The sequence below is a fragment of the Anopheles cruzii genome, chromosome 2, assembly GCF_943734635.1.
Source record: "Anopheles cruzii chromosome 2, idAnoCruzAS_RS32_06, whole genome shotgun sequence".
Taxonomy (NCBI): Eukaryota; Metazoa; Arthropoda; class Insecta; order Diptera; family Culicidae; genus Anopheles; species Anopheles cruzii.
The window spans coordinates 55,711,251-55,728,149 of NC_069144.1; the positions used below are offsets into that span (position 1 = coordinate 55,711,251).

Genomic DNA, 16,899 nt, shown 5'->3' on the forward strand with positions numbered 1-16,899 from the left:
GAATTTCAACCACACTTCTTTGTTGTATACCCTGTTCTATTCAGAAACACTGACACTTTGCCATGCCCACTTTGTTTACAAACGGGTCCGAAACACACGAACGAACGCACAGCATGTTCACGAGAATAATTGGCGAAACGGATGTGCAGAAGAGTGATGGCGACAATTTTTGGCAAGCCGTGGACATTTACCTGTTCAAAGCGCATGTTATCAACAAAAAACTATTCGGTGTAAAGGTTGTATCGGTATCGTACTTCAAGCGGCGCAATCAAACGCGCGCAATTGACGAGTGTTTCTGTGACGAAACCAGGATCGAAGAAAATCTCGTCCAACGTGGGTTTGAAATCTCCCCAGAAACAACGGAACACGTGTCCGTGGACCGCTTATCGCGAAGCGGAAACGACGGTTTAATAATCGTGAATCGCCTGCTGCCAAAGAACATTCACGTTTTCCAACCGATAGACGTCGTCTGTGTGATCGGTAAGTTGGATTGATAAACGTTTGGTTGAGCTACTGTTGAATATGAACATCTCTCGTTGCAGATTTCGCATCCCGTGCAGTGTATTTAAAGGGCCAACAGAACGATGGCACGAGCACTTTATTTCCCACGTTTCCCTTCGTTGTGCAGGCTAAAGAAGCCAAACTTTCCATCAGGTGCCGATCGTGTGATATTACCGATGAGCGATCGACGCTATGGCTACGAGACGTTCTACTGGTCCGGTTGCTCAAATGGATGATGGCCAGCACCCCAAGGCATGGTGACAGTGCACCGAACACTTCTGTCCGCTCGCTTTCACTGATCGACGATATGGAGCAATACAATCGTGTTTTTCACGATCTGAAACAAAAGTATGGCTCATCGATGGTGGCAATTTGGCCCGAGTGTACCGATCCACAGAAGTTTGTTTTCGAGGATATCGCCATTGCTGCTTATCTGATAATGCTGTGGCGCAAAGAAAGTCAGTCTATGAAATTGAGCGCAAAATCACCCTCACTACAATCTTTCGTGGACATCGGTTGCGGCAATGGATTGCTGGTTTATATTCTTTCTTGCGAGGGCCACCGTGGTTATGGAATTGACCTAAGGAAACGGAAGCTGTGGGATCTCTACCCGTCCGGAACGGTGGATTTACGTGTTCAAACACTTGTACCGTCCAGTGCGTCACTGTTCCCGGATATCGATTGGATCATCGGTAATCACTCGGATGAACTATCGCCCTGGATACCGGTGATAGCGGCGCGAAGCTCTTACGCTGGTCGTTTTTTTCTGCTCCCGTGCTGTGCATACGAGTTCGATGGTAGCAAATATCAGCGTCAAAACAGTAACCTCAGCCAATACGGAGACTTCCTTCGGTATGCAAATGAAATTGCGCAGGTTTGTGGATTCAATGTAGACACTGACCGTTTGCGAATACCGAGCACCAAACGGACATGCATAGTCGGGCGCACCAGAAACTACCCGATTGAGGAATACGATACTATCGATGCCAATATTCAAACTTTTATCAACGAGCGAACGACGCAGGCGGTCCCATTGCAGAACCTGATCACGGATGAGTGGACGTCCAATTTCAAACCTCGTGACAGCACCGAAAAAGTACGCAACTGTACGAAAATCGATCGCTCGATTGTCGACCAGATTGTGGCGATCGTGTTTGAAGCATTGCTCGCCAAGCGCCGTTTGGTGCCGGAGCTTAACAACTGGAACTCGGGAGGTACACTTATGGTGGGCGATTTAGCGAAAACGATTCCATCCGAGCATTTGGCCGCGCTAAAGGCCGAATGTGGTGGGTTGCAAACGTTGTTGAAAAATAATCATCAAATTTTTCAAGTCCACAACGGAACGGTCCAGTTACGGATACCGAGCAAAGTATCCGAAATGGCTGGAGTAAGTATCCCAAGGAGAACGAAAAGAGTGAAAAATGCCCAACCAATCAATCTGAAACAGAAAACGTGTTGGTTTTTCAAGAACCATCCCAATGGCTGCCCGCTGGATGAACGTGATTGTAAATTCAACCATGCAAGCTGAGATAATTTGAATAAATCTTATCCTTATACTAACGGGAACAAATATGCGCTTTTAGGGTAATATAGTATTAAACCAAGAGTTTGTGAATTTTTCATGGTATAACATGAAAAATTGGCTTGAGGGTATGGATTAGATTATTGCACGAAGCGCTCTTAACGATTATTGATAAGATAAGCGGCATTGAAAGTCTGAGATGGTGCCATTGATTGTGTTTCTAAAGGCGCTTTGCACACGTAGTTCAAATTGAGACTGATGAACATTGCAATTATAAATTTGTCTGGCGATCATTGGATTTCAGAGCAAAACCAAAAGTGCCGTCTGATTATTAATATTTTTATACCAAAGCATACCGAAAGAGTCGCACCGTGCTAGCTGCTGGGTAAATCAACAAGCCGTCATGAAGCGTCACCTAAAAAAGGTAAACAAAGTGAGGACGTGTAGAAGCTGAAGCGGATGGATTTTACCGTTTATTTAAAAAATCCCCGCAATCCTCACACGCTGCTGGTGCTAGCGGCCGAAGAACTATGGTGGCGTCGCAAACCTGTGCGGAACAGGGATGACTAACGTTAGAACGTTTGTCTTCCTGGACCTCGAAACGACCGGACTACCGTGGAATGAATGGAACAGGACCAAAATAACAGAATTGTCGATGGTGGCTTGCAGCAAACAGCATCTTCTGGAATCAATCAGCCACCTTCCCCGGGTACTGCACAAGCTATCGCTCTGCTTCAATCCATCCCGAATGATCTCACATGGGTCATCGCTTAAAACGGGTAAGAACTTCAGAGACATGGCCACTAAGGGCCAATTCTGTTCCTCCTTATTGATGAAAGTTATTGTTTTGGTTTTCCTGCAGGTTTGTACAACGATTTGCTCCAGTATGAGGGGAAATTCGATTCGAGTGCCGGTGAGATGGTGAAAATATTCCTGAAACGCCTGCAAAAACCGATCTGCTTTGTGGCACACAACGGATACAGGTTCGACTTTATTCTTCTCAAGAAGCAGCTGGCGAGCCTCGACGTGCAGTTGGAAGGGCCATTGGTTTGCATCGATACACTTCCTGCCTTCCGAGCGATAGAGGCGGACTTGCAACGGTCATTCTTTGAACACAACGAAGGTTTGGACAGTGAACTTGTAGAGCTTGAGTATGAAGCGATTTGCGTTATGGAAAAACTTGAGCGTGAGTCAAGCGAGAAGTCTTCTTCGTCCACTCGATCGACGACTTTAGATGAGCAAGTTGAACGGAACTACAAACAAGCGCTACATTCGTATTTAAATTTGACTCCCGAAGGGTCACCTAACAGAAGTTTGGTTGAAGCCGACTGTCCTGCTCCACAGCTGTGCAGCACGGCCATCAAACAGGAAGATGATGCCTTAAGTGCTTTGTACTTGCTGGTTGGAGCGGAGTGTTCCGTGAATGATCATCAAAAGCGGAATGAAACTACTCCTGGTAATAGGCACACAAAATCAAGAAACGCTGCTGCGAAAGAAACATCTTTTACTGAATCGCAAACGCAATCTTCGCTGTCGGCTACAAAAGTATCGGCTGCACGTAAGCGGCTCTTCAATGAACCGGATCAAAATGCACAAAACGGATCGATAAAGTGCGGCACACAGCTGAACAGTGGCAAACCGACTCGAAGGGGGTACTCTTTATCGGAAATATACAAGCGCACCATGGGCAAGGAGCTAGTATCGGCACATCAAGCGGAAGGTGATGTTGTAGCCCTGATCGAGTGTGTGATCGTTCACGCTGATCGATTCGTGCGGTACGCGGAAGCGAACTGCGTTCCGTACGAGGACATCAAGGAAAATTTCTGATTGAAAGCGACTACATTAGGGGACAATTTTAATTGTGTAAAGTATCCGAATTACACGAATGTGTAATTAGTAACAAAAAATATGTCATTTTCTGACGAAATAAAAAATTAACTTGTTTTTATGGACCACATGAAGTCAACTTTATTCCTCTCAAGAAACAGCTGACGAAGGTGCGGACAGTGGATCTAAAACCATTTTGGATGAAACTGAATGTCCTTATTAAATACTCAAACAAGGTGAGAAGAGTAAGGTGACCCTTTGGAATTCAGAATGCCATCAAATGGCAACGGACTGGCATCCTTTTTCAATGCTCACGAGCCTTCAAAGAAGAGGATGATCCTTTGAGTGATCTGGAATGCCTAGAAAATCCAGCAAAGTCCGGCAAATGGAGAACCTTCAAACGCCTTCCGCCACTCGTTTCAGAGTGTGAGCGATTACAACGGTTCACAGATGTGCACGCGTAAAGGAACATTAATAATATTTATTTTTCACTCAAGCAACAATTGGATGGAACAAAAATGTAGAAGATTCTTCCTCAAGTACTGTCCTCGGGTTCCTCGGTACTTATTTGAAGCACGTCGACAATCTTTTTCATAATAGCTTCACAGTTATCCAGCTGCGCCACTAAAGCAGCTCTTTTCTGATCCTTTTCCGATACTGCCCTCTCGCAAGACATCAGCGCGTTCTGCGTTAGCTCCTGTTTGAGGTGGCCCAGCTTTTCGATCGCCTTCTCGTTGCGCGCCAGATTGGCCTTAATTTGTTCGATGTGGAGAGTCAAATCCTCTTCCTTCTTAGTGCTTACTTTCGTTTCAGCCAGTCTGGTTGCGAGTGAACCGAATTCGCCCATGATCGCATCTCGTTGCTTGTGCAGCTGCGCCAAACGCTCGCTCTGTTCGGCGACCGCCATCTCCATTGGTGGCAGCCTCAGTTGTGCATCGTTCGCCTGACGCTCGTAGAGACATTTCTCGGCGCTCAACTTAAGGAACAACTGACGCTGCTGATCGAACACATCGTTCAGCTGCTGGTCAAGTTCCGATAGTGCTGCTGCCAGTTCCTCCGGCTGGCTTTCCATCAGCCGGCTCAGTTCTACTGGCGTGAAGGTAATGTCCGGCTCCAGAGTGTTGACAAAATTGTGCAGCTGAGTGTTTAGCATTGTCAGCCCGTCGATCTTTTGCTTGATCATGTGCGACAGTTTGATCTGATGGTCGGACGATGCTTCCTCTAGGTGGTGCAACGCGCTGTGCTTGGCAGCGATCAACCGTTCTTTGAGTGCGATCGTGCAGCACATCTCGTCGCGCTGCCGGATCGTCATCTGTTGCCGGGCAAGCTCTTCCTTCAGTTTGTGAATGGCGTTTTCACAATCGTAATACTCGTCCTGTCGCCGGTACTGTTGTTGCTCTTGTTTGCTAACCTGCTTCGACAGCCGTTTCACTTCCTCCGCCAAGCGGCTCTCTTCGCGCATTCGTTCGGCAATGTCGCGCTGCACACCACCTAAGCTTTGTTCACGGGTTGGCCCCACGTCGGACTCTTTACCGATGGCTTCCAGCTGGCGCACTATCTGCTCGGTACGCTGCTGCACTTCTGCCTGCGTGAGACCACCCGTTTTGCACGCCACCAAACGATCGACCATGGTTTCCATTTTCGCCTCGAATTCTTCCTCCCTTTTCATGTTCCACAGGTGAAAGGATTCGATGGACGATTGGTAGAAAAAGTGCGTAAAGTCCGTGGATGGAAATTCTTCAGCCTTCACCAAGGTCGGGGCCCACTCCGCTTCGGTACGGGGTTGCGGTGCCAGCTGAATGAGCCACGTTAGCAGGCTTACGATCGGGTTCATCGAGTACGGTGCGGTCGGTGTTTTCAGCATCGACTTGTTGATGGTAAACGGACACTGAAGTTCCGTAACGGCCCTCATGATATCCTCGACAAAGTTGGCACCGATCTTGTACCGACTGCCGCCAATCTGACGCAGCAAGTGCGTCACGATGATAAGAAACTGTTTCATCGACATGGCCTTCATGTTGCGCCGTTCCACAAACTCCCTGGGCAGATCGGCAATGTTGGCCCCGTCAAGATAATCAAATACGGGCGTTGCGTCGAAAGCGCACTTTTCCCGTTCCAGTGTAGATGGCGGCACAGCGGCGTCTGCGGGGTGCAGGCCAACGGTGCGCATGGGAGTTCTTATTTGCGGTGTGGCGCTGCTACTGCGAGGGTTCAGCGACTTTTTGGATGCGGTTGTCGGCAGAGGCAGCACGTTCAAGCCACGCTCCATCGACCTGGAGCGTCTTATTTCACTATGCTGTGCATGGCCCGTCGGCTTGAAGGATTTTCGTGCCGGTTGAGCTATCCGACTGACGCGGCTAGAAAAAACGATGGGACGCGCGCATTTGGGTGATGGCTTTCTTGTGCAAGCATTTATTGTCTACTTACTTTTGCGGCTTTTTGACCGACGAGTGCGGCATGGGTAGATCCAGCTCCTGCGTACGGCGCGGAAGCTTGTTGGAAGACATTTTTAGCTTGGTCTTCGGATTTCACGAGATTAAAATTGTGAGCAGCGAATACCGTTGAGCTTGCAGATTGGAATCATTTCGAAACGGTGCTGTCAAACGCCAAGTGCCCATCAGCTAGCTACATGCCATATAGCAGTGCAAACATGGCGACAATTACGGCAGTAGAACGCGTATTTGTTTGGAAAATGCTTAAACAAACCACTGAATAAATAGCAGGAAATGGATTAAAGTAGAAACAACGGCCGATTCATGCGGCAAGTGTTTGATTTTCCCGTATTTATCCGTGTAAACAATGTCCGGTGAAAATGATCCTACCATCAGTGGCAGCGTTCCTGACAGCAACGGCATATGTTGGGAAGCCGGCGTGCGCGGGAGAAAGACACGCCGAGTGCGAAAGAGAGGCACCAAGATGCGCGGGAGCGAGGAAGCGGCTTCATCTGCTGACAGAGTGCGAAGTGAAAAGCATAAAGTAAAGCGCGTTGTACAAATAGAATCGTGAATTGTGGAGAAAAAAGGGCATTAAAAAGGGCCATTAAGACGTTTCCAGTGGCTTCGATCTTCGAGTGCGCGTAAAATATGTTGCAACGAAAGGCGCAGTCAGTTTCCTTCGATCCCATGATTATACCGCGTGTGAAGCAGGTATGTGTTTTCGTCCATCGCCACACGAGGGGCCGCTTGTCCTTGCTGGCGGCTGGTGGTTGGTGGTGGTGGTAACAAGTGGCTAAATCGATTTGTTTTTCCCTGTTTTGGCGCACCACAGTACTTGGAAGAGAATGTCCATCAGACGTACGTGGACGTAGGCGTGATGGCGCGGGAACTACAGCAGCGCTACCGTGAGTACAACCGGCGCAAAGCGGTGCCGTTCCGTTTGCTGGTGGAACATGCGTACCGTACGGTGCTGCATAGCTACGGGCTCGACAGCAATCCGTCGAGTGAAAACGACGAGGAAGCCCTCTCGGACGTGGAGGTGATGGACGAGACCGGTGCGGGCCGCAATCAGATGAGCAGCACGCTTACAAACATGTATATGGGCAGGGGTAATCGATCGCCGGCCACATCGACGGTCGCCGGAGGTGGACCCGTGAGCCAGTCGGGTGCCGCCGTCGGTGAAGCCATAGATATTAGCAGCGACGATGAGGACCAGCAAGCGGCGGCCGAGGGCCGCTCCGGCGATGAGCAGAGCAACTTTATCTCAAGTAAGCAAACAATATCCGGCGTGTCCGGCGGAGTGAAGCACATCTTCCTTCCGGTCTGAATGATACCCTTTTCTTTTACGACGCTTCCCTTACTAGCTCACGTGGCTTCAAACAAACACGTAACGGTCACGAAGGTGACACGGGCCAACAAGGTGCGCGAAGATGAAACGAGCAACGAGAGCATCGAGAGCAGTAACGGTAAGAATATCGCACCGGAATCGAAGCGCCGGCGAATGGACAACGGAGCCCCGATCACGATGCAGCTGTTATCGAGCATGCGCAACGAGTCGCATGCCAACATTAATCCGAGTTCCGTTGCGGCTGCTCCTGCCAACAAGAAGCCAAACACAGCAAACTATCAACCGTCGACCGGAGCGAAAGCGAAACGGTATCGCAAGGAGGTGGTGGCCCGTACGGTCAGCACCACGTTCGCGGACGTCGGTGGCATGGATCGATTGCTAAAGGAGCTGTGCGAACTGCTGCTGCACGTGAAACATCCGGAAATCTACCGGCAGATTGGGCTACCACCGCCAAGGGGCTTTCTGCTCCACGGTCCACCCGGTTCCGGTAAAACGTTGCTTGCGCAAGCCATCGCTGGGGTAAGAACTTCCGTCTTCCGTCAGGGGATGGGGGTCGCTTTTGGATAGCTCTTAACCTTAGCCTCTTTCCGGCAGCAACTGAACGTCGATCTGATCGAGATTCCTGCCACGGAGCTGATTGCGGGCGTTTCCGGGGAATCTGAGGAGAGAATACGGGACGTGTTCGAGCAGGCGGCCGCCCTGTCTCCCTGTGTGCTGTTTATCGATGAAATCGATGCCATTTCATCGAATCGTATCAACGCACAGAAAGACATGGAACGGCGCATCGTCGCGCAGCTGCTCAGCAGTCTCGATACGCTCGGAACGCTCGAGGGAGGTGAAGGGGTGATCGTTATTGGGGCCACCAACCGGGCCGATGCCCTCGATCCGGCACTGCGTCGCGTGGGCCGTTTCGACCAGGAGATATCGCTCGGCATTCCGGACCGTGAAGCTCGGCAGCAGATACTGAAAATTATTTGCCGCAAATTGAAGATGGCGAACGATCTCGACTACGGTGAGCTGGCCAAACTGACCCCCGGGTATGTGGGGGCCGATTTGCTGGCACTGGCCACGAGAGCAGCTAACACGGCCATCAAGCGGTAGGTAGCGCGGTACGGTGGGGCGGTTTTAGTAGAATTGCTCCCGAAAATGGTGTCCCGTTGTTCTTTTTCGTAGTCTGTTCACCGAACAGGAAAGTAGGATTCTATCGAACCCATCAAAGCCGGTGAGCAACGATACGGACGACGTGGTTGCCATCGAGGACGAGCCTGACGAGGTGGTTAACCTGGACGATGAGAAGGACGATGTGGCCAACGATGCGGACGAAAGCGCCGGCAATGAGGCCGGCGTTTTGTCGACCGGACAAAAGCCAAAGGCGGATGAAGATAAGAAAGATGAGGCCGAACCAGCGGTTACTACTTCGTCGGAAACAGAAACACCCGCCGTTGCGTCGGAGCCGGTCGCAAAGGAGCGCGAAACGGCTGCCACCGAACAGACCGGTCAGATGGAGTTGGATGTAGAAGCGGCAGTGCCCGAGCCATCCACACCGTGCTCCGGAACCGGTGAACCTGTGGTGGAGGTCGAAAAGCCTCCCTCCATGGAGGTGGACGAAGCAGGAGGAAAGATCGAACCACTCAACGTGCCCGAGCAAACGCAACCCGAGGCCAGCGAGAACCGTGTGAATGGTGAAGCGCCGGACGTAGTCGTTTCGTCGGTGTCGCCGGAGGAAGAAGCGGCCAACGTGACACCTTCGGTACCGCTTCTGCAAACCACCGGGGAGATGACGTTGGAGAAAATGTTGGATCTCTTGCTGAACCAGCAGAATGAGCTGTCGAAAGAAGAACTCGACGGATTGTGCATTCAACGGGACGATTTTATGGAATCACTCAAAACCTTGCAACCGTCGGCGAAGCGCGAAGGATTCATCACCGTACCGGACGTGACGTGGAACGACATTGGCTCGCTGGGCGATATACGTGAGGAGTTGAAGCTGGCCATTCTGGCACCAGTAAAGTACCCGCGGCGCTTGAAGCTACTCGGTTTGAATGCACCCTCCGGTGTGCTGCTTTGCGGTCCACCCGGCTGCGGTAAGACACTGCTTGCCAAAGCGGTCGCCAACGAGGCGGGCATCAATTTCATATCCGTCAAAGGGCCCGAGCTGCTGAACATGGTAAGGTTTCGGTCTTTGTTTTTGATACTTTCGAGCAGGGTTTGCCATTTTGTGTTTCTTCTTCCCAGTACGTCGGTGAATCGGAACGCGCTGTCCGGCAGTGCTTTCAGCGGGCACGCAACTCGGCTCCGTGCGTGATCTTTTTCGATGAGTTCGATTCCCTGTGCCCGAAGCGGTCCGACACGAAAGAGGGCAGCGCGGGGACGCGTGTCGTCAACCAGCTGCTCACGGAGATGGACGGTATCGAGGAGCGCAAGGGCGTGTTCCTGATGGCGGCCACCAATCGGCCCGACATCGTCGACCCGGCCATACTGCGCCCCGGGCGTTTGGATAAGATTTTGTACGTCGGATTACCGGGAACGACCGATCGGGTTGATATCCTGCGAGCGTTGACCAAAAATCGAACCCAACCTCCGCTGGCCGAAGATGTGGAGTTTGAAAGGGTGGCCACACTAACCGAGGGTTACACGGGAGCCGATTTGGCTGGGCTCGTACGTCAAGCTTCGCTGCAAACACTAAAAGATTCCATTGTCGGTGCGGGCGAGCAGGAGGACAGAGACGGCGGCGCCGGAGAGAAGGATGCAACCGAGGCGATGCTACAGGTACATATGGCACACTTTCTGGAGGCGATACGAACCATGAAACCATCCGTAAACCCAGAGGTACGTTGCAACGGAACACCGTTTAGTGTGAGTCGGTAATTAATTCGTTTTACCTTGGTTCCTTGCAGGACAAAAAGCATTACGAAAAACTACGCCTCAAGTACGGTGCCCCCAACGCTCTGTGTTAGAGGATGTGGGCTTTGGACACTCAATTGTCCGTCGTTCAACTGTTCACCGACGTGGCTCTCGTCCGTAGACGAGCCGACCGGTACCGACCGATTTATCGGTTCCAATGCGAAAGGCATTAGTCCGAACCCGGGCAGCGCATCAACTGGTGTGTAAAATTTTAAGTTAGTGCCAATACGTCTCTGAGCATTCTACTAGATAAAAAGAAAACTTTTCACCGATGGAAAGGAATAGAATTGAGCAGGGTGTTTGCCGCTCTACTGTAGGAAAGAGAAGCGAGTTTGGGCAACAATCAAACGAAACTCGAAGCATTTTCTTTGCCCGTTTGTAGTTTCATTATCGCCCCCCATTATGCCTGACGCCATGTTTTCTTTCTTGTATTTTTGAAGGAACACATAAGAAGGATTCTTTTTAGTTGTTTATAACTCAAAAAGATAATACACACTTTAAAATTAAGTGAGGATAAGCATCAAAGTGTCTTGTCAGTTCCCGCGGTAGGTTGAGTTTAATTATCCTAAACTGATTGTACTGACCCGAAAGCTAACATCAAACAAATAAATTGTAACATATTCTCGTACAAAAGAAGAGTCTTTGGCGCATCAGCGCAGGTGTAGCGTGCCGCTTCCCTTCAGCACGGTGCGAAAATTGCCGGCCAAACAGTTCACCATCGCCCCGATGCCGATCCAGCTTTCCTCGCAGATGCGCTGTATGTGGGTTTCGGGCGGATGGAAACCCTTGGAGGCAACCTCCATCACCAGCGCCACCGGGACCTTCTCGATGTCGTGTGCGTAATCGATGCTCGATCCACCGACCGGATGGTGCAGCACAGCCGAAGCACTTCCGCAGCGATACCGAACGCCGGTCGCTTTCAGCATTGCAGTCGCACCGGCTTCGGCCACCGTTTGCTGCATCTGCCAGTTGCGCGGCAGTGTCCTGCGAAGAGATTCGCTTAGTTTGCGATTGCGATCGTTGGTTGGAATCACCCCAACGACCTGCGACGTACCTTGTGTAGGCCCTCGGATAAAGGATCGCTTTGGCGTACGAATGGAGCGAAAGATAAAACTTGCACGCAGGTCGCAGCTTCCGGAACAGATCGCGGACGTTTTTGGTTTCCCGTTCCGAAAACGGCCGCTCACCGCGGTACAGCAGCGAGCAGAAGCGGGTGGTTCCAATCGTCCAGGCGACGTTAAAATTTCGATTGCAGTCGACGCCGACGCAGGTGCGATGGTTCTTCATTCCCAACGGTCGTCGCGTCTTGCGCCACATTTTGTTCTAGGATTGGAAATTGTTAAGCCACTTTGAAGATCCTCCTCCGGTTTCACGCCTTACATGCTCGCGGCTGTACTCGTAACCGTCCGGATTGAGCAGGGGCAGTATGATCCACTCGAAGCGACGAAAGTTTTTCGTGCTGATCGCATCCTCTTCGAGCAGCTGCTTGACGATGAAGAGTGCCACCGAAACCGTTATCCACTCGCGGGCATGGATTCCGGCGTCGATTAGGATGCACCACCGGTTGGCCGGCGATCGAGTTTGTTGCTTAACGTCAGTGCAGATACGAACCGTGCGGATCTCACGTCCCTCGTACGATTCGGCACACGAGAAGATTTCAATTTTGCTCGAGTACCGCTGCAGCAGGTCGTCCAGATATTGCTTGATGGCTTCGTGACTTTGGTAGCATTGAAAGAGCTTCGTCGAATCGAACGGTATTGTTTCGCGTTCCTTCACTGTTTTCATCTCAACGAGGACTTGTGAGGCACATACTGAAGGTTGTGACGACATGTTGAATTTGTGAACTCGAAATATTACTGCGAATAGAACATTGTATTGTGCATCTATTGTTCCATTGTTTCAATCTAACTTTCATCCCAATTTTGCCATGGACTCTGGTAAACTACTTCGAGATTGAAAATCACTGTTTGCTATGATTTACGTATTGGTAAACTTTTTCGAGCTAAACACACTTGAATAGTGGTTAGTTGAACACCGAGTGCACTCTCAGTAGCTATTCCGGTTGACTCCAATTTATCCTCAGTCATACGGAATAACAGTTCCGTTTAACAGGGTTCACTTGACTAGCGCTACAGTACATCCTGCGTTCCTGTGGTTTTCCCTGATTCCCAAGAAACTCCTGGCCATCCTGCGTCCTTCTTCATCGGAAAGTAAACAAGCACTAAAGAAGGCAGTGCCCTCGCAAATCGTGTCCTTTTCGGGACCTACAAATATTCGGTGCCTAAATTGGTCTGTAACGGGGACGACGACAATCCGACAGTCCGCATTTGTGCACGAGTCACACGCACGGGGCCACGCCAGAAGGGTTACAAACGACACAGAAGGTCCCAGTCCGCGAAAAAATAGAACGCACGAACGGCCACGGCCGTTAGGATTGTCAAACAGATATGGCAGGCAAATACGCGGCGGAGGAAGGTGTAACCGTTTCCTCGGCCTGCCGCAGACTGCAGACGAACGGTCGCGCCTATTTGTGGGTTACGGGCTTTACTTATCAATGAAAGCGAAAAACAACCTACAAAAAGCAACCCGAAACACGACACCCAATCGATGTAACGGGCCCGTTCAACCACTCCTAACCGGAACGAATGGAGCGGGTTACCTCCAGCGAATTAGGAACCACTCATGCACCATTCCATCACTGGAACCGGTGGTGGTGTAACGCAAGTCGGAACCGCCGCGGGTACGCCAGGTAACGAAAGGAAAAGTGGTGATGGCCCATTGACGCTACTAGCTACGATTGACGGGGTGCACGTGTTCCTTCCGCTGCGCGAACGAGCTTCAATCGATTTCATCGATTAATCACATCCGCCGATCCGCATTTGCCGTCGCACCGAAGCTTTGGAACCCCACAAAACTTTTGCCATAAAATTGCATTTCAAGAAAGTTTCAAACCAGAACCGGACATTAAGGTCAACCTTCTACTGGGCCATTAAATGGTTGACATTGATTTAACAAAATCCGTTCCGTTGCTGAATAATGAATACCGCTGGCCGGGCACAGCAAAACGCGCCCTCAAGTGAAGCAACAGTACGTTTCTTGAAACTAGGTTAACTATACAGGAAATATGTTCACATAAAAAGGCAATTTAAAATGATGAGTAGCTTTAAATTTGTCGCTTCCAGTCGAAATGTTTTAAATATACTATTAAGATATGTCTATAGAAACACTTTTTGTATTTATTGTAATGTTTTTGCTTTGGTGTTTATTAACTACTTTTACTAGCTCTTCCTTACTAACATCCTCGACCCGATTACAGGGACTTTACGAGTAATTTTTCGAAACTTCCAGCGCCATCGCTCGTATACCGACGAACGATTCCTTTACGATTTCTTCGATTCGGCTCGGTGGTGGGTTAAATCCGGCGGGTCCTCCACCGGGCAGTTCCATCGTGATCGAGATAGGAACATCGGCCACAGCGAATGCATAGTCGTCGCTACCTCCGGCCGCGGCGTACAGCACGTTGGTCGAGCTGCCGACGCGGTAGTGCGTTCCGGTGGCGTCTTGGATGGCTTTAGCTCCCACTTGGGCCACTTCTTCGATGGCTTCCCAGCCCTGTGGTAGATCCGATGTCCACCCCCACGGATACAGCAGGTACTCGCCGTACGAGTGCAACGACAGGTAGAACTTGCAGCTGCCCTTGAGCTTCAGCAGCTCGTCGCGGATGGCTTGCGTCTCCGGCTCCGAGAACGAGTGTTCACCGTGGAACGTGTCCGAGCACGGACTATCGGAGGAGCCAACCTCGGACCAGTGGAAATCAAAGTTTCGGTTACCATCGATGCCGAAGCAACGCGCACCGGACGGGCGTCGGGTCTTGCGCCAAAGCCGTTCCTGCTCGTGACTGTACTCGTAGCCGTCCGGATTCACTAGTGGAACGATGGTCCACGTGAGTCCCTCGAGTAGATCCTTGTGCTGGGCGGCATTCTCAACCAGCTCGTGAACGACGTACATGGCCGTTGCCGGTGCTACCCATTCCCGTGCGTGTATGCCCGCATCAAGGAAGACGACCGGTTGCGAAGCGTTACGATGTCTGGATTTATCGGATGGCGAGCGAATAGTGATGGCCTTTATCGATCGACCCTCGAACGTTTTCCCAATCTCGGACACGGTTACACGTCCGGGATGCTGCTTCGCGAAGGAAACCAGGTATTCATTCATTTCCTCATGGCGCAAGTACTTTGTAAGGATCGGGCTCTTGCCTGACGATGATCGCGACGAACCGAAGCTAAAATTGTTCTGGATCCTGCGGAAGCGGACAAAACAAATGGTTGTTGAAAGTAGGCACTGCTGAGACGCTGCTGTGGCGAGCTTTCGAACCTTCCATAGTCGGGAATGATTTCGCGGAACTGAATACGGTTCACTAGCAGATCTGCGATGAAGGCCTTCTGCTGAGACGGCGGCACGAGAACGTGCGCCTCGGAGCCGGCAAGCCGATCGAGCTTCCAGAAGTCTAGTTCGGCATTCGTGCGCTGCAGCTGTCGGAGGTGATCCACCGACCACTGGTTCGCCTGGCGAACGGAGAAGAGCTTGTAACTGCAACGACACCAAGTAACAACCAATCAACAAAAACGTAATCAATAAACAAGTTCACTTTCACATGCCCAGCCCATGCTTATCGCCGAATGGATTCACTAACGATCGTTACTCAATTTGGCGCCAACCGGATTCTAGTTTTGTACGGCACTGGGCGGCTTATCAGAAAACAATCTCCGGGTCCGAGTGAGTTGAACGACTTGGCAATGGTGCTGGGCGTGCGGATCGATGAAGCGCATTCGCAGGGCCAATCAATCGATGACAAGGACAGTAAAGTGACATACAATATGCAAGAAACGGTCGTCCTTCGGCAAACGTGTTCAGCAAAACAAACTGCTCTACTGCACCATTCGTTATTCTTCCACACAATCGACAACTTACCCACGGTAGAGTTGGTTATGGTTCGATTCGGCGGCCACGGTGCAACCAATTAGGACAAAAACGACGAGCAGAGTACTAATCTGGCCAAGCGAAGCCATGTTGAATTGCAACTCGTTTGAATGACTGCTGTGCCGCTACTGGACTCATTGCCCCGATGGCGAGCGTATTTTATGTTCAAGCAGGAATTTGTTGCCACTTCAGAAAAGGATGGTCATCTTTAGAGAGAGGTTCAAGCGCTGTTTATGTGGATTTGATTAGGCCGTCGGGCCGATTTTCCGATGATTTTTTTGCGATAAGCCATATGCAATGTGCCGTCCCTTTTCGATGCTGCACCTCGTGATTGTTGTGGAATCGAACAAACCTGCTGAGTGGCCACACCGGCACGAGGCAGTGCGATTAACGGAGGCGGGAAACCGTCTCGAGAGTGGCCAGTGGCATGTGGTTGTGATTTCAAATCGCCGGGAGTTCGCCGTCGATCACCACTGTTTCAAGTGCACTGTTAAGTGGGTTGATAAACCTTTCGGTTTATGGCTTTGTGTGCCAATTAGAGCGCTACTTTCCTCACAGCGTCATCAGGTCGATTTAAAGGGGTGTTTACGATTCGCTCAATAAGTGCAGTGTGGGGTTTATCACGTTTTCCCCTCAAGCTATCAAGTGTCTAGCCATGCGTGTAATATATTTATATTCTAAGTACGTTGTGCACTGGAAAACTCGATGTCCGATTCGTCCGATGTCCGAACCGCTTCTAAAGAGTACGTATTGCTGGAAGGACAATTGTTCTAGCGACTGATGCGCCTTATACTCAATATTAAAGATGGTAGTCTGTGTGTTTACCAGACGCAGCAGTGCAATGCAGACAATTACTACTGACCTTATCCTTATCCTTACCTTATCAAGATAACTCCTATTCTGTCTGCTACCTAGGAAGCTCTCGTATACGTTAAAACGAACACTTGGATTGGATCCATACAGTGAACAATTAAACGATGTTCGACAGTTGTAAGTTTGGATTTCCACATCCATCACCACAGTCGCAGCCATTATCTTTTGATAAGGGTTTTTTTTACTTTACTACCGCAATGACACGAACGATCACAAGCAATCTTTTCTATCAATCTTTTCCAATTTCGCGCTAGGAAATTGGTGGGATTTTCGACGGTTTGTCGAACGTCAGAGATTAGCAGATTTTCTCATCATGCCACAAACGAACGTGCCGCGATAGCGCGTAAGGTATAAATTCGCCCGATTTGCTTCCATTTGGCTTTACTGTTGGTTTCCTAACGGGCAAACGATGAAGTTCTGTGCTGTGTTTCTGGCCGTCCTGGTCCTGGCCGTGCTGAGCCCCGGTGGCTCGGCCGAGCAGGTGTCCTATCGCGAGTGAGTTTGGCTCT

General features: G+C 50.3%; 7 protein-coding genes across 9 annotated transcripts in view; 4 read left to right on the plus strand and 3 right to left on the minus strand.

Moving 5' to 3' along the window:
- Window positions 1-113: 113 nt before the first annotated feature.
- LOC128267024 (probable tRNA (uracil-O(2)-)-methyltransferase) lies at window positions 114-2,029 on the plus strand. The gene is made up of 2 exons (XM_053003814.1): window positions 114-480; window positions 543-2,029. The coding sequence occupies exons 1-2, from the start codon at window positions 114-116 to the stop codon at window positions 2,027-2,029; spliced, it is 1,854 nt and encodes a 617-aa protein (XP_052859774.1).
- A 299-nt stretch (window positions 2,030-2,328) lies between these two features.
- LOC128278364 (uncharacterized) lies at window positions 2,329-3,891 on the plus strand. 3 transcript variants are annotated; one of them, XM_053017083.1, is made up of 3 exons: window positions 2,329-2,447; window positions 2,550-2,802; window positions 2,886-3,891. In XM_053017083.1, the coding sequence occupies exons 1-3, from the start codon at window positions 2,427-2,429 to the stop codon at window positions 3,848-3,850; spliced, it is 1,239 nt and encodes a 412-aa protein (XP_052873043.1). In that variant the 5' UTR covers window positions 2,329-2,426; the 3' UTR covers window positions 3,851-3,891. The 3 variants fall into 3 exon arrangements, with proteins under 3 accessions (XP_052873043.1, XP_052873042.1, XP_052873044.1); XM_053017082.1 differs by having other exon boundaries at window positions 2,375-2,447; window positions 2,541-2,802; XM_053017084.1 differs by having other exon boundaries at window positions 2,402-2,447; window positions 2,657-2,802.
- Window positions 3,892-4,385: 494 nt separating this feature from the next.
- LOC128267025 (uncharacterized) lies at window positions 4,386-6,357 on the minus strand. Its single transcript, XM_053003816.1, has 2 exons — window positions 6,278-6,357; window positions 4,386-6,207 (listed from the first exon to the last, which is right to left on the minus strand). Exons 1-2 carry the CDS (start codon window positions 6,355-6,357, stop codon window positions 4,386-4,388), a joined length of 1,902 nt encoding a protein of 633 aa, XP_052859776.1.
- Window positions 6,358-7,147: 790 nt separating this feature from the next.
- On the plus strand, window positions 7,148-11,116 carry LOC128277277 (nuclear valosin-containing protein-like). The gene is made up of 6 exons (XM_053015722.1): window positions 7,148-7,553; window positions 7,650-8,152; window positions 8,228-8,730; window positions 8,807-9,800; window positions 9,869-10,462; window positions 10,531-11,116. Exons 1-6 carry the CDS (start codon window positions 7,163-7,165, stop codon window positions 10,588-10,590), a joined length of 3,045 nt encoding a protein of 1,014 aa, XP_052871682.1. The 5' UTR covers window positions 7,148-7,162; the 3' UTR covers window positions 10,591-11,116.
- Window positions 11,117-11,187: 71 nt separating this feature from the next.
- Window positions 11,188-12,367, minus strand: LOC128267026 (carboxypeptidase B-like). The gene is made up of 3 exons (XM_053003817.1): window positions 11,918-12,367; window positions 11,592-11,860; window positions 11,188-11,521 (listed from the first exon to the last, which is right to left on the minus strand). The coding sequence occupies exons 1-3, from the start codon at window positions 12,365-12,367 to the stop codon at window positions 11,188-11,190; spliced, it is 1,053 nt and encodes a 350-aa protein (XP_052859777.1).
- A 1,458-nt stretch (window positions 12,368-13,825) lies between these two features.
- LOC128277800 (carboxypeptidase B-like) lies at window positions 13,826-15,634 on the minus strand. Its single transcript, XM_053016326.1, has 3 exons — window positions 15,509-15,634; window positions 14,912-15,127; window positions 13,826-14,837 (listed from the first exon to the last, which is right to left on the minus strand). The coding sequence occupies exons 1-3, from the start codon at window positions 15,604-15,606 to the stop codon at window positions 13,859-13,861; spliced, it is 1,293 nt and encodes a 430-aa protein (XP_052872286.1). The 5' UTR covers window positions 15,607-15,634; the 3' UTR covers window positions 13,826-13,858.
- Window positions 15,635-16,799: 1,165 nt separating this feature from the next.
- Window positions 16,800-16,899, plus strand: part of LOC128267027 (carboxypeptidase B-like) — a 579-nt gene continuing 479 nt past the window's right edge. The window contains exon 1 of the mRNA XM_053003818.1: window positions 16,800-16,871. Coding sequence (XP_052859778.1) covers window positions 16,800-16,871 — 72 coding nt within the window. The remainder of the gene's footprint in view (window positions 16,872-16,899) is intronic.